We start from the raw sequence: 13,897 nt of genomic DNA, 5'->3' as shown, positions 1-13,897 counted from the left end.
TGGTGCCTAGTAGGTGCACAGTCAATAGCTGTTCACTGAGGTTATAATAATAATAGCTAATACTTCGATGCCACTTGCTATGTGCTAGGCACTGTAGTAATTATCTTCCGTTTATTAAGTGATTTTTTTCTGCACAACATCATTCATTATGAGGTAGGTACTATTGTTGTTGACATTTCCTAGATGAGAAACTGAGGCACAAGGTCATAACTTGCGTGCATTCACATATCTCACTGGTGGTAGAAATGGAATTCTCGCTCAGGCAATCTGACTGCAGAGCCTGTGTGTGCCATCTGCAACACTGCACTGCCTCTCTCGAAGTGAAAGGTCTAAGATGTGAGAGGTGGTTGTTTATTTACACATTCCTTTAGGAGAATCTGAGAAATTGATCTGAGTGGGAAGATCAAATTGGGGAGCATTTAGGTGGTTCTGCAGAGGAGTTGGCAGCACTCAAGGAACAAGAAGTGATGTTTTGAATAATTACTTTCCTCGCTCGGTCACCTAAGGTCTTGCAGAAAAGCCTCCTGCATTAGATTGAGTGAAAGATGTAGTTGTCATGATTGCTGAGTGGGTTGAAGTGACAGAATAAATGACCTCGTCAGAACAGTGCCGCTCTCCAGGAGCCAGGCTGCACAGAAGACCTGGGGAATTTTAGGGTAATTTGAACAATATTTGCAGTGGTGGCAGCACATGGTTCTTTCTTCCCAGCAGGCAGCAGTAGCAGGGAGTCCTTTTTAGGCCTCTGTTCTTATCACCTAAAACTTCCAAAGCTTAACTGACTGCCAGGATAATTAACCCCCCCTCCCGTCCCCTCCATACTGTAGGTTCTTTTAGATCCACTCCTGATACATTAAAGGGAAAGAAAATAATCATTTTCAGGTTGAGCAGGCTGGCCTTGGATGCTGATATATAGCAAATTGCAGCCCAATAGGAGATGAAACCACATTTCTTAAGGACAATTTTGAAAGAAACCTATTATTTTTTCCCTTATTTTGAGTGTATCAAATTGTAATATACTTTATAGATTTTATTATTTACAATGCCTGAAAGAGGGGGGTTAATTAGAATCATGGTACATTGGCACTGGAAGAGATCCATCACAGCTAAACCAACCCTCTCATTTTATATGAATCATAACTATAATACGAACCTATGATGAATAAAATCTGAATGAAATACCAAGTAAAATGTTCTGTACTTTCAGACTGCCTACCAATCGTAATGCTTGCTCAAACCTTCTATCTAGGGTAAATAATTCAAATCATTTTCACTTAAACGAAAATGCTCAAGGAGCTTTGTGGATCTCAAATCCATAGTATGGTTTTTACTTACAAGAATTACTTGCAAGAATTAACAACCAAATTTATATCATTGAAAGGGTTATGGTATTTTGGGTCTTTATCAATTGTAGAAAAAAATTGTTGGCATTTGGTATTTTCAACAACAAAACCAAGCCACGTAGCATGGAGAACATTATTTCTGAAAGATATCGAAGTCTTCTAATGTATTATTGCATTAACCCAGGTTGCATACCAGCAGTTTTCAGAGTCATATGGGGCAACAGAAAGAGCTGGGGCTTTCAGCATGAACATTAACTGCAAGTTCGTAGCTGTGTGACATTGAGCACTTCTCACATTGAAAAAGAGGATAGTATGATATTCTTGAGATCTACTAATGTTGTCACAAATGGCAGTATTTTATATTTTCTTATGGCTGAGTTATATTCCATTATATATATATATATATATATATATATATATCTATATATATATCTCACATCTTTTTTATCCATTTATCCATCAACAGACATCCAGGCTGTCTCCAGATCTTGTCCATTGTAAGCAATGCTGTAATGGTCATATGGATGCACATGTCCCCTTGAAGTAGCCTTTTGGATTCCTTCAGCTAAATACCCAGAAGTGGGATTACTGGGTCCTTCTTTGTCTCTTGTCATACCCTTTGTTTTAATGTCTATTTTGTCTGGTATTGCTACGCCAACTTTTTTTGTTTTTTTCATTTCTATTTTTATGAAATATCTTTTTTGAGCCCTTTACTTTCCATCTGTGTGTGTCTTTCAATCTGAAGTGAGTCTCTTGTAGGCAGAATATGTAAGGGTTTTGTTTTCTTATCCATTCTGCCCTCCTATGTCTTGAGTAGAGTATTTAATCCATTTACATTGAAAGTAATTTTGATAGGTATGTGCCTATTTTCATTTTATTCATAATTTTAATTTTTTTTTCTGTCTTAAAGAAGTCCTTCTAAGATTCCATGTAATATTGGTTTGGTGGTGATGAACTCCTTTAGCTTTTTTTGTCTAGGAAGCTCTTTGTCCTTCAAATTTAAATGATACCCTTGCTGGGTAGAGTAATCTTGGTTGTAGGTCCTGGCTTTTCATCACATTGAATAATTTATGCCAGTCCCTTATGGCCTGCAAAGTTTCTGTTGAGAAAACAGCTGCCGATTTTATGGGGGCTCCTTTATAGTTACTGGTTGTCTTGCTCTTGCTGCTTTTAGGATTCTCTCTTTGTCTTTAACCTTTGCCATTTTCACTAATGTGTCTTGGTGTAGGCCTGTTTGGGTTCATCTTGTTTCGGACTCTCTGCATTTCCTGGGCTTGTATGTCTATTTCTTTTGCCGGGTTAGGAAAGTTTTCAGTCATTATTTCTTCAAATAGGTTCTCAATTCCTTGTTTTCTCTCTTCTCCTTCTGGTACTTTTATGATGCAAATGTTGTTGTGTTGATGTTGTCCCAGAGGTCTCTTAAACTATCCTCATTTCTTTGTTTTTGTTTTTGATTTTTTTTTTCTGTTCTGATTGAGTGTTTACTGCTGCCTTGTCTTTCAAATTGCTGATTTGATCCTCTGCTTCATCTACTCAGCTGGTGATTCTTTCTAGAGCATTCTTCATTTTAGTTATTGTATTCTTCAGTTCTGACTGGTTCTTTTTTATGGTGTTTATATCCTTTTTATGCTTGCTATCTCTTTGTTTAAGGTCTCACTAAGTTTCTTGAGCATCCTGATAACCATTGTTTTGAACTCTATATCTGGATGGTTGCTTGCCTCCATTTTGTTTAGTTCATTTCTAGAGTTTTCTATTGTTCTTTCATTTGGGATGCATTTCTTTGTTTCCTCATTTTGACCACCTCTCTGTTTCTATGTATTAGGTAGATCTGCTATGTTTCCCAGTCTTGGCCAGGTGCCTTATGTAGTAGGTGCTCTGTGGGGTCCTGTCACAGTCTCCCTGGTCACTTGTTATGGGAGCCCCAAGAGTGTCCTTTGTGTGTGTTGTGTGTGCTCGCCTATTATAGTTGAGCCTTGATTGCTCTTGGCACATCAGTGGTGGGATTGATTCTCAAGCTGACTGGCTGTGGGGTTTGGCCGTGTCCACAGCTTACAGACTGGTGTGTGAGGAGCTTACCACACTGAGTGGGATTTGCCCCAGTGGGTTCTGGTGCCTATTTAGACCACCCTTTGGGTATGCCATTTGTGTTGCTAATTCAGTGGTATTCTGCTATGATCTGAAGCCAACCTCCAAATATGTTAGTTCTGGGTCTTTTTGGAAGGGCTCTGGTGCAGACCAAGGTCATGCACTGCCTGTAATCAGATAGGGACTACCTGGTATGAGGTACAAAGCAATCCACAGTTGGTTGCTCGCTGTGCTAAAGTTGGAGGCATGTGGGAAATGCCATACTGGGAGCTGAGGGTTATAGCCAACAGTACCAGGCCTGGCATAACTCCACAAAAAGCCAGGTCACCCGAGGTCAGCACCCACCTGCTGACTTCCTTAAGGTTCAGCCACTGATAAAGCCTCATGAGGTACACAAGTTGGGTGAGCCAGGGTTTCAGGGAGTCACTGGAGTGGGGAGAGTTGTGGTCACCAGGTTAATATAGATTCTTGTTTGGTGCCAGTGCTGATCCTGGACCTATTCAACAAAAGTCTCAGAGAACACTGAGGCCAGTTGCTGCCCACCTGGAGCCCATGGACTCTGAAAGTTTTTCAAAAAAGAGTGCAATTTCGGTGGGCTGGCTCCTTGCCAAGAAAATGCCTTTGGCACTGGGGGAGTTGGGCCTGTGTGGGCCCTTTAAAAGGATGTCTGGGATTCCCTCAGCCTTCCATCCCACCTGTTCAGTCAGAATCCTCACTGTTTTTCACAGCCAGATGTTGTGAGGGCTCCCCTTCTCGACACCAGTATTTGGAGCTGGGGAGACTAGTGTGGGGCTGGGGTCCCTTTCTCCTCCAGGGGGAACCTCTACAACTGACATATCCCTCCTGATTCTCAACTGCCACATGGAGGTTTGGGGTTAGCCCATTTTGTGTCTCCAGCCCTCCTACCAGTCTTGATGTGACTTCTTCTTTATATCCTTAGTTATAAAACTTGTGTTCAACTAGACTTCAGATCATTCTCCAGGTTGGTTGTTCTATAATTTAGTTGTAATTTTAATGTGTTCATGGAAGGAAGCAGGCACCGTGTTTATCTACTCCACCATCTTGGATCTCTCCAAGGATATTATTGATACATAGAAAAAAGGCTCATATTTTGTAAGGCATTGAAGATGGGTACAATAAGTTAGATCGACTATGTAGAAAATGAAGAAATGCAGAGTTATCATTGAATTTTAGCGGGTATCATTGAATTAAATGGGACTGAAGGAATGATGTAATCATCAAATTAGTATATATGGTTTGTTGGTTATGCCTTGCATGAAGATTGTGGAGTATTTGCTTATAGACTTTCTTATACTTTTTCTAATTGTTGTATTGTGTGTAAATATGTTTTTTTTAACCACATTGTAGTCAGTAAAAAAAAAACACCCATATTTTATTTTTTATTAGAGAGTCTCTAGTTAATAGTAAGTTTTCACACAGAGGATTTATTTTATACTTCTTTGGTGTCCATTCATTTCATCATTTGAGGCCAAACTTAATGTATTTTTTCTTTGATTGAATCTCTTGAGATCCTATAACCCTCATTTCATACCTATTTGTTTATGAAGAATAGTTTGTATATTAATATTTATTAATGAATTTGCGATATATTTTAGTGGTTGAGGAGATTGAGCATCAAATCCTAATATTTACCCCACTCACTATCAAATGAAGACATAGTACATGAGGAATAATAGCCAAATGGATAACGAAAAACTACTTTATTAGTTGTTTGGCAAGCTCCTTACAAACACCCAAAAAAGTTATTTCCTAGAAAAATTGAGTTGAAACCATAGTATGAACTGAAGGTTATATTGGTAGTCTAATTCCTCTGCCCACTCTGCTTCATCAATTTGAGATTGTTGAGCCTTCTCTTCCCACCTAACTTCCTGGGAGTTAGAGACAAGCATGGAGGGTTTTACCAGAGAAAGCTGGTTCACCCAAAGGATGTCCAATATGAAACACCGAAAGCAAAAGTGTAAAAGCCAGACTGTTCAGAGGGTCCAGACCCTCTTGTCACATCAATTATGTGGTCACAAGACAGCAGAAGGCAGTAACATTGACTCAGGAAGCAAACAAGAGAAGGTATCTGCCTTTAAGGAACAAACCTTGGTAGAATGAATGTCGTGAGCACAGGCTAATAATTGTAATACAATGTGATAAATGTTGAAATTGATAAATACTAGATGAAGTGGTAATACAAAAGTGGAAGAGATTAATCAATTCCTTATGTCAATCAAGGAAGGCTTCATAGAAAAAGATATATTTGGGATGAGTAGATATTTCAGAGTAATGATGGTAACAAGGAGGAAATTCCAGAAATAGGGGATTTGGTAAACCATAGTAAGTTTGGGGAAAGATAAACCGTTTGGTATGACTGAAGAACTTTCATAGGGCAAAAGTGAAAACCAAGGAGGTAAGCTGATATGAGATGGTCTGAAATCTCATGCTAAAAAATATAGGTTTTATCCAGAGATATCTATGGGAGGGTTGATGAAAACAAGATGCTGGAGTTAAGGTTTTCCCTAATGATATGAATAGTTGCTTATGTCTTAAGAATTTACTGTACAAATATTTCCATAGTATTGGTTCCCTATGATTGTTGTAACAAATTATCAAAAAATTTTCAATAAACTTGTGACAAATTATCAACAAACTTGGTGCCTTAACGCAATATACACATTATCTTGCAGTTTTGAGGTTAGAAGTTGGAATTGGGTCTTCCTGGGCTAAAATAAAGATATTGGCAGGCTGACTTCCTTCTATAATAGAAGCTCTAGGGGAAAAATCCACTTCCTTGCCTTTTTCAGTTTATAGACGCTGCCCACATTCCTTGGCTTGTGAACTATTTCCATCTTCAAAGCCAGCAATGTCTGGTTGAATATGTCTCATGTGGATCCTTCTCACAGGCTTCCTCTTCTGCCTCCCTCTTTCACTGGTAAGAAATCTTGTGATTAGGTTGGACCTACCAGTTAATCCAGGAAAATGTCCCCAAGTCAAGGTCAGTTGATTAGCAACCTTAATTCTCCTCCCCATGCAAATTAACATAGTCATATTTTCTGAAAGTTAGAGTGTGGACATTTTGGAGGGTCATTATTCTACCCACCACTCTTAATTTTGTATACCTTGATTGAACAGATTGCTTTTCAATATCACATTCCTATAACTGTCCTATAACGACAATGATAATAAGTCATAGGCTTACCAGATAAAGATAAAAAATATATAATGAAAAGTTATTATTACAAATCCTCTAAAAATGTGTAAGATGTATTGGCAGGTAGCTCATCTTTCTTGAGAAAACGACTCAGCAAAGCAGTAGCAGGATTCATTTAGATAACATTTTATTTGTTAGAGCAAGAATTGACAGACTTCATTTCAACAGCTGAAAAAATTAATTTAAAATCACAACGTTTAGTGTATCAGTGTACTTTTACAGGTAGGTGCAGAACAATGATATATTTTTGAAATCTTGTCACTGCTTCTACATTTTAATGAGAAGATTTGACGATAGATAGAAGCCATACATTTAAGCAGATATGCTTTAATAGATAGTGGGAAACTGTCAGAAAATAGATCCACTATGAAAATTTCTGTAGTTCGTAGTGATTTCTTTGTTATAAATAACACTTTTAAGTGTGTACTTTTCTGAACAGAAAAAAACAGCTATTCACTTTATGAATACTTTTATATTTACAATGCCCTTTTCAAACTAGCAAGTTAAATGGGAATACCGTAATGTGAAGTACAATACTTCTAAAATTCAAAACATAAAGAACTCAAATATACTTAGTCTAATGAGATACAATATTTTTCACTGCACTTAAAGGTTACAGAATAGAATATTTCAGCTTTATTTACAGGCATGAACAACATTTACAGGCATGAACAATATTATATTTTGATGCATTTATGTATCACTGATTAAGCTCTTGAAATCACAGACTGTGAAATAAGTATAGAAATAGCATATACCTTATTCTAATGTTAACCTAAAACAGAACAGAAATGTATGTTCTTTTTCTTTTGTGGTTTTTAGAATATTAGAAAATAAAATGGAGGTCCATTTTATTATAGTAGAAATACAGGTCCAAGTTATTATAGTAAAAATTTATGTTTAGAACAATTCATGAAATGGTAATATGTGTTTATTCAATTCTTTATTTTATCTCTATAATTTTTCATCTAGTTTACCAAAAAAACAAGTTTACTCAAAATACATCCCATTGTTATAATAGCCATTCCCTTTTTACAGTTTTATATTCTGCCCTTTCATTCTCTTATGTTCCACTTTCTGTAACAGAGCTCATTACCAAGGTGATAGGAGACTAGTTTCAAAGGCAACATAAGTAAAAAATATCAAGCCAGTGGTTTCCTTCAGGACATTCATATATTTCTAGCATTAGAAAATCTTTCCTTGGGCATAGTGATATCACTCTCAAGAAACCAATTACTTTCCAAATATTTGCAACACTATTTTTGACATAACTAAGTCATATAGGGAAGCATACTATAACTATACAGTACATAATATCTCTTATATACAGTTCCTACACTGTAAACAGAAAAACTGATTTAAAATATTTGATTATCTGGTAATAATTGGATAATTTGTTTGAGTCATTTTTATACATTGGCCATCCACAGCTATGCTTTTTTATTTTTGTGTACTAATAATTAATTATCCATAGTTCCCTCTGTTTACCTTAAACATCCAATACAACAAGGGACATTTTTGAACAATCTATAATATTCTTCTTGGATCTAAAAGAAAGAAAAAAGAAAAAAGGAGAGAGAAGTTCAACATAATTGCAAAAATCACATCAAATTGTTTTCAAATCACGTTAAATTTTTATATTGGTTTTCTAAATTATTAACGATTCCTGATTATCTGCAAGAATATGCTCAAGTAAATATAAAGCTGTATTTATATTCCTAATAGAAAGTTTTTTAAAAGCATGTTTTCCTAAAAGTAGCTAGGTGTTCTGACTTCATTAATACTAAAATATACTGCATATAGGCAATAAAGGCACAAGTCATGAATCTATGAGAATAAGAACTTTTTTTTTTTTTTTTTTTTTCTGAGCCATCCTGCTACCTGTTGGCAGCTCAGTGGCAACTCAGCCTCGGGCTGGGCATCGAACCGCTGTTGCTCAGAACTCGCACTCTTGCGCGAGCTCTTAACCAACTGAGCCACTCGGCCGGCCCGAGAATAAGAATTTTTATCACTTTGGTAACCTATGGCACATGAGTATGCTATAGAGTTGACCAAAATAGCAAATTGCTTACCTTTCTAGATAAAACACACAGGAATAAGAAAATGAACATGCCCTGGAAGGCGTTGCTGATGGTGAAGAGGTACGCTGTCACCACTGATGCCTGTACAACATGGAGAACCCCAAAGATCCAGGTGGTGCCAAGAAGGAACAAGAGAGCAAGGGCTCCTCTGGCACAAGACCTAGGACATATTTAAAATTCCAGTTAAGATAGTCACATATACTCAACACGTCCACAAATTCCTCAAATTATGTGGGAAATGAGTTTTTGGTATAACCAGGAAACCTTTTGCAAAGACCAATAACAAGTTTGAAACTGACAAAATGTGCGACGGTTACATGGGCCAGCCTTTAGGGTATGCTACTGCACTGTGGCAGAATGTGCTTTCAAAATCAAGGCAGTGGTATTAAAATACAGTCTTTTTCAAGGAATTTCCTTAATCTTGAAATATTTTTATCTGGTGTACTGCAGTGTGTATGCTTTGATTTCAAATCTAATGTTGCAGTAATTCCCGAAGGTAAGACATATATCTGTTAGGAAATATTTTCTTTAAGAAACTTTGAGAAGTATACCATGACGGGTCAACACATGTGCATGACATCAAAGGAAGCTTCTGTTTCCTTTAAGGTTTAGTAGAGAAGAAAGTGTAAGATATAAAACTAGATTTTTTAATTTTATTTTTATTTTTTAGCTTTTACAATACCATTACCTCAAAATAAATTCATGTCAGAATACTTGTATCTTAAAAATAATACATGTGCATACTCACTCTTGTGTATTTTCAGATTATTACCTATGACTTTTGGTAAAATTATATTCAGTCTGCTCACTTGAGGACACTGTTAAAAATGAGGCATCTCACGATTATTTTCTCATTTTTTCTTAGTCTAAGCATCCTTTACGGCAGACAATGTTTTAGCAGTGTACCTCAGAAAATGAATCATTTTTAAGTTTCTTAAAGCCAGCACACTACGTGAAACTATGAATGGTGAAGAATAAAAAAAAATAATCGATCAAACACTTGCTAAATCCTACCTATAAATCTTGTGCAAGGTATTGAAACTACAGCAGTGTTCCCAAGCAACTCAAACCTAAGTTGTGTCTGATGTTCCCTATAGTACACTTCAGTTTTTCCTGAACAAACTATTTTCACGGTTTCAATAAATCAGTTTAAATAGAGGGGGTTTGAAGGGAAACTCATGGCAGCATGCAAACTAGGAAACACAAGAAAGAAGCACAGTTATAAAGCTTTGAGAAATGTTTTGTGAAAGAAAATCACTAAGGCCTGCTTTTGCTTAAAATGGTCATCATCTTTTCTTTCACAGGAGAGTGAGAGTATGTTTAAAAGGATTGTTTTGGTTACCATTTGATGTGTAGTGATTACAGGCTTATTAAACAAATTAAATGCTATTTAACAATAAGTACTTTAAAGATGGAGGATGAAAGGATGAAAAATCATTTTAAAAACTGCCCTTTCCAAAATTATTTGTACTTTAAGTTACTAAAGCTTTTAATCACTAAAAAAAGTAGACTTAAAGAAACAATTACCTTATGTTCTCATAGCAACTAACTTCTGGTTTCAACCCTGCAGTGTGACGAAAAACTTTGTATATGATAACTCCAAAAGCCAAGAGATTCACCTGAGAAAATAATTTTAAAGAAGAGATATTTTCATAATAAATTAAATACATACAAAGGAAATAAATACACAGTAGAGATTTCAAATAAACAAAACCCCAAAATTCATGGCATATTTATATCTATTACAAGGTACAAACCTTCTGGTAAACTTTGGCAAACAAATCTGTGGTTGATCTTTACAATATCTCTGTAAATTGGTAGTACAATTTGCCAGATTGTATTAAGCAACCTGTTCTAGAAATTTCTTCAGATATTATGCTGCCAATACTGTAATGAATATAAATATTAAGATAAATCTTGGTTTAAAAAACCTCATCAACAGTTGAGAAATCAAATTTTTGTTCACTAACTTGAGTATTGTTTCTTTGAGGAGAAGTATTAGTGATAATTCTGTTAACCCTTTAGAAATTTAAACTGGAAAGGGAAATTGAAAGGAAATTGAAAAACTCAACACCCTCAATTTCTATTGCTAGAAAACATTTGAATGTATGTTCTTTTGTATGGTTTATCTAGCTAGCTCTCCTAATATATATGTTGAAATTTCCTTTCTCTAGATTCAACTTTAATCAATCAATAAATGTTTGTTTGAAGACATATACATTTTATTGATAAACATTTATCATTCTATTATTTATATTTCCTAATATGGGCTAAAGAGAATACACAAATTTATACCCCTTTTAAAGTGACTGTATTATGAAAAGTTTCCTTTTCTTTTCTTTCCTTTTCTTATATTTTTGGAAACCTGTAGGTCATATTTGCAGTGTCAGAAAACTAGTCAAGGGGTATTTTTTAAATGAATCTCTGCTTTAATATGAGCATACTAATAATTTAAAACATTAACTATTATAAAATAATTTATAGATTAATCCTTTATTGAATATATTAATCCAAACAGGTTTTCAAAAATCATTTTGTAATAACTATAGCAAAGTGCAATACTTTAATTTTCAGCTAATTCTTATATTAGTATTTCCAAAGGTTAGAAAAATTTTGTTTTTTCTTGTATATCTAAGGACTTTTATATAGTTTCTCAAAATGAAGTTTAATAACTGCTATTATAAAAAACAGTATAAAATAATGGGCAAGGTAATTTCATGTTGTCACTTCTCCATGGAGAGGTCCTTGAGAGAAAAATCTTGGAGGAATAAGGGTCTAGTCCCTTCTTCCTGCTTCCAAATGTTTATTCTAATGATATGATTAATTAACTCTAATTACATTAAACTTCCATACAAAGAAAAGACCAGCAATTGCAGAGAGGAGATAAAATATATTTAAATTAATTTAGTTAACAGTTTCACCTTACTGTATGCTCAAATAACTGAAATAACAATTTAATAATTAATTTTATAAATAGTTTTTACAGCTTATGAGAAAGTGATGCATAGCATTTTCTAGGTTTCTATAACTATAGCTTCTTTAAATAAATTTGGAAACAGTATCATATTTAATTTTATAAAAATATCTATATTTTTAAATAATAAAAAGTATTAAAAATTGTTTATTAAAAGTAATACATTCAAAGCATTATTAGTTTTTAAATCTTCAAAAAAATTTTATGAGATGTTTATATTAAACTTGTTATCTCAACAAAGAGTTATAAAAGAACTTTAAATGATAAAGGCTTTCTAATGCATAATTTTTCCACATAAGTAATTTATAATATTTATTAAATAAACTTTCTCAAGCTTCTGTTTTTGATAAAACAGATTTGAAAAGTAGTTGCTCATGCTGCTATGGTTTCTCAGAAGTGCAGATACATTTTGGATATGCTCTTCTACATCATATGCTTAAATAGTGAGGAGTGGAAATGGAACATTTCCTAGGGGTGATCCAGTTCTGGAAAGTACATTTTTTTCTATACAAAAGGGAAAATGTTTACATAGTTATAAAAACCAGGTGCTGCTGGACAAGCGGGAGACTAATTCTTGCTCTATTAACTCATATTTTCCCAAATGTAAGAGAGAACAGATTAAAACATTTTAATCAAAAGGTGTTATGATAATGAAAGCAACCACAAGTACATTGATTGTGTTATGTACATTCATGGATAATAATACAAATATATGGACCTTTTTGTTTGCATTTATTCTAAATGTTTTATAAAGGGCCTATTAAGTGTCTGGTATAGTGTTGTAGCCTGGTACATATTAAAGAACAAAACAGACATTGCCCTTGATTCTCATTAACTTATTAAGAAAATAGGTGATAAACAAATTTTCAACCAAATATGTATAAATCTACAAACTGTGATATATGCCATTAAGTTACAAATTTTGACTATTAGAAGAGAGAAAATGAGTATGAATTAGAATGAAGGTTTGGGAAATATCTCTCCTAAGATTCAGCATTTAAACCAGGACCCAATGCATTATAATACATTATCAGATCAAGAATGAGGGGAGAAAGGCATTCTATGAAGAAACAAATGTTGTAGAAAAAAGCCGTGACTCTTGAGGGAGTTGAGAATGTGGTATGCCTTTGAGGAATTAGCAACAGTGGCTGGGGTATAGTAAATAAAGGGAAGAGTGTCATGACACAAGGTGGCTGAGGTAGAGATAAAAGTACTTAGATTTTATCCTAAATGCAAAGGTTTTCATTTATTATTTCACTCAGGAATCACTTGTGTATTATAGGTCTTTCCCTCATGGAATTTATAGTACAATGGAGAGGATGACCGGTCAACAGGAAAGTATAACACTGTTCAAGAAGTGTCATGCAATTTGCATAGTAAAGAAAAGAACATAGGATGATACGCTCATGTATGGTTTGTAAGCCAATCTTGAATGGCCATAGAACCAAAGAAGGGCAACCTAGAGAAAATAAGTGATCACTCCAGATCTTCATCATTGGACCTACCTATGTACACTCATTTCCCAGGTGTTCAGAACCAATGGCTCAAAATACTATCCCTTAGGTCCTATCTGACCTCTCTACTTGGAAAGCCAATAGGCATCTTGTGTTAAAACTATCAAAAACCAAACTGCTATTCTTTTCTCAAAGAACCTGTTTTTGCTACAATCTTCCCCACTTTGGAAAAAAAAAAGTGATATCATCCTTCTAGCAGATCAGGCTTATTCATCAGCAAACCCATCACCTCTCCCTTCAAAACATATTCAGAATATAACCACCACTCACTGTTTTCCCAGGTCCTATTCTGGAATATGCTGCCATTGTGCCTCTCCTGGGCTATTGGAAAAGCCTTCTAATTGGTCTCCCTTCTTCCAGTCTTGCCTTCCAATAACCTCTTCTCATTACACAGTCAGACTGATCCCTATAAAATGTTAAATCAGACCATTTCACCATTCAGAGCCCTCCAGTGGCCTTCCCATCTCAGAGTTAAGCCTGAGTATCTCACAATGGCCTCTAAGGTCTGAATTGATATACCTCTTCCCTGAAGTCTCACTTCATTTTCTGATCACTTCACTCCACTCATGCTGGATTCTCTGTCCTTCCTCCAGCATACCCAGCAGGCCTTAGAACGACTGTACTTCCTAGGTCCTCAGATATTCCTATAGATCATTCCCTCGCCTCCTCTTCTTAAATGCTGCTTA

General features: G+C 35.2%; 1 protein-coding gene across 1 annotated transcript in view; it reads right to left on the bottom strand.

The window, feature by feature from the left end:
* Positions 1–6,751: 6,751 nt before the first annotated feature.
* Positions 6,752–13,897, bottom strand: part of ADGRL4 (adhesion G protein-coupled receptor L4) — a 109,677-nt gene continuing 102,531 nt past the window's right edge. Inside the window, exons 14-16 of the mRNA XM_019628672.1 lie at positions 10,251–10,342; positions 8,715–8,883; positions 6,752–8,189 (exon numbers count right to left, since the gene is read on the bottom strand). Of these exons, the coding sequence (XP_019484217.1) occupies positions 8,127–8,189; positions 8,715–8,883; positions 10,251–10,342 (324 nt within the window). The 3' untranslated portion in view covers positions 6,752–8,126. The remainder of the gene's footprint in view (positions 8,190–8,714; positions 8,884–10,250; positions 10,343–13,897) is intronic.

This window comes from Hipposideros armiger, unplaced genomic scaffold (genome assembly GCF_001890085.2).
Source record: "Hipposideros armiger isolate ML-2016 unplaced genomic scaffold, ASM189008v1 scaffold_803, whole genome shotgun sequence".
Lineage (NCBI taxonomy): Eukaryota > Metazoa > Chordata > Mammalia > Chiroptera > Hipposideridae > Hipposideros > Hipposideros armiger.
This window is presented reverse-complemented; position numbering and strand designations above follow the sequence as displayed.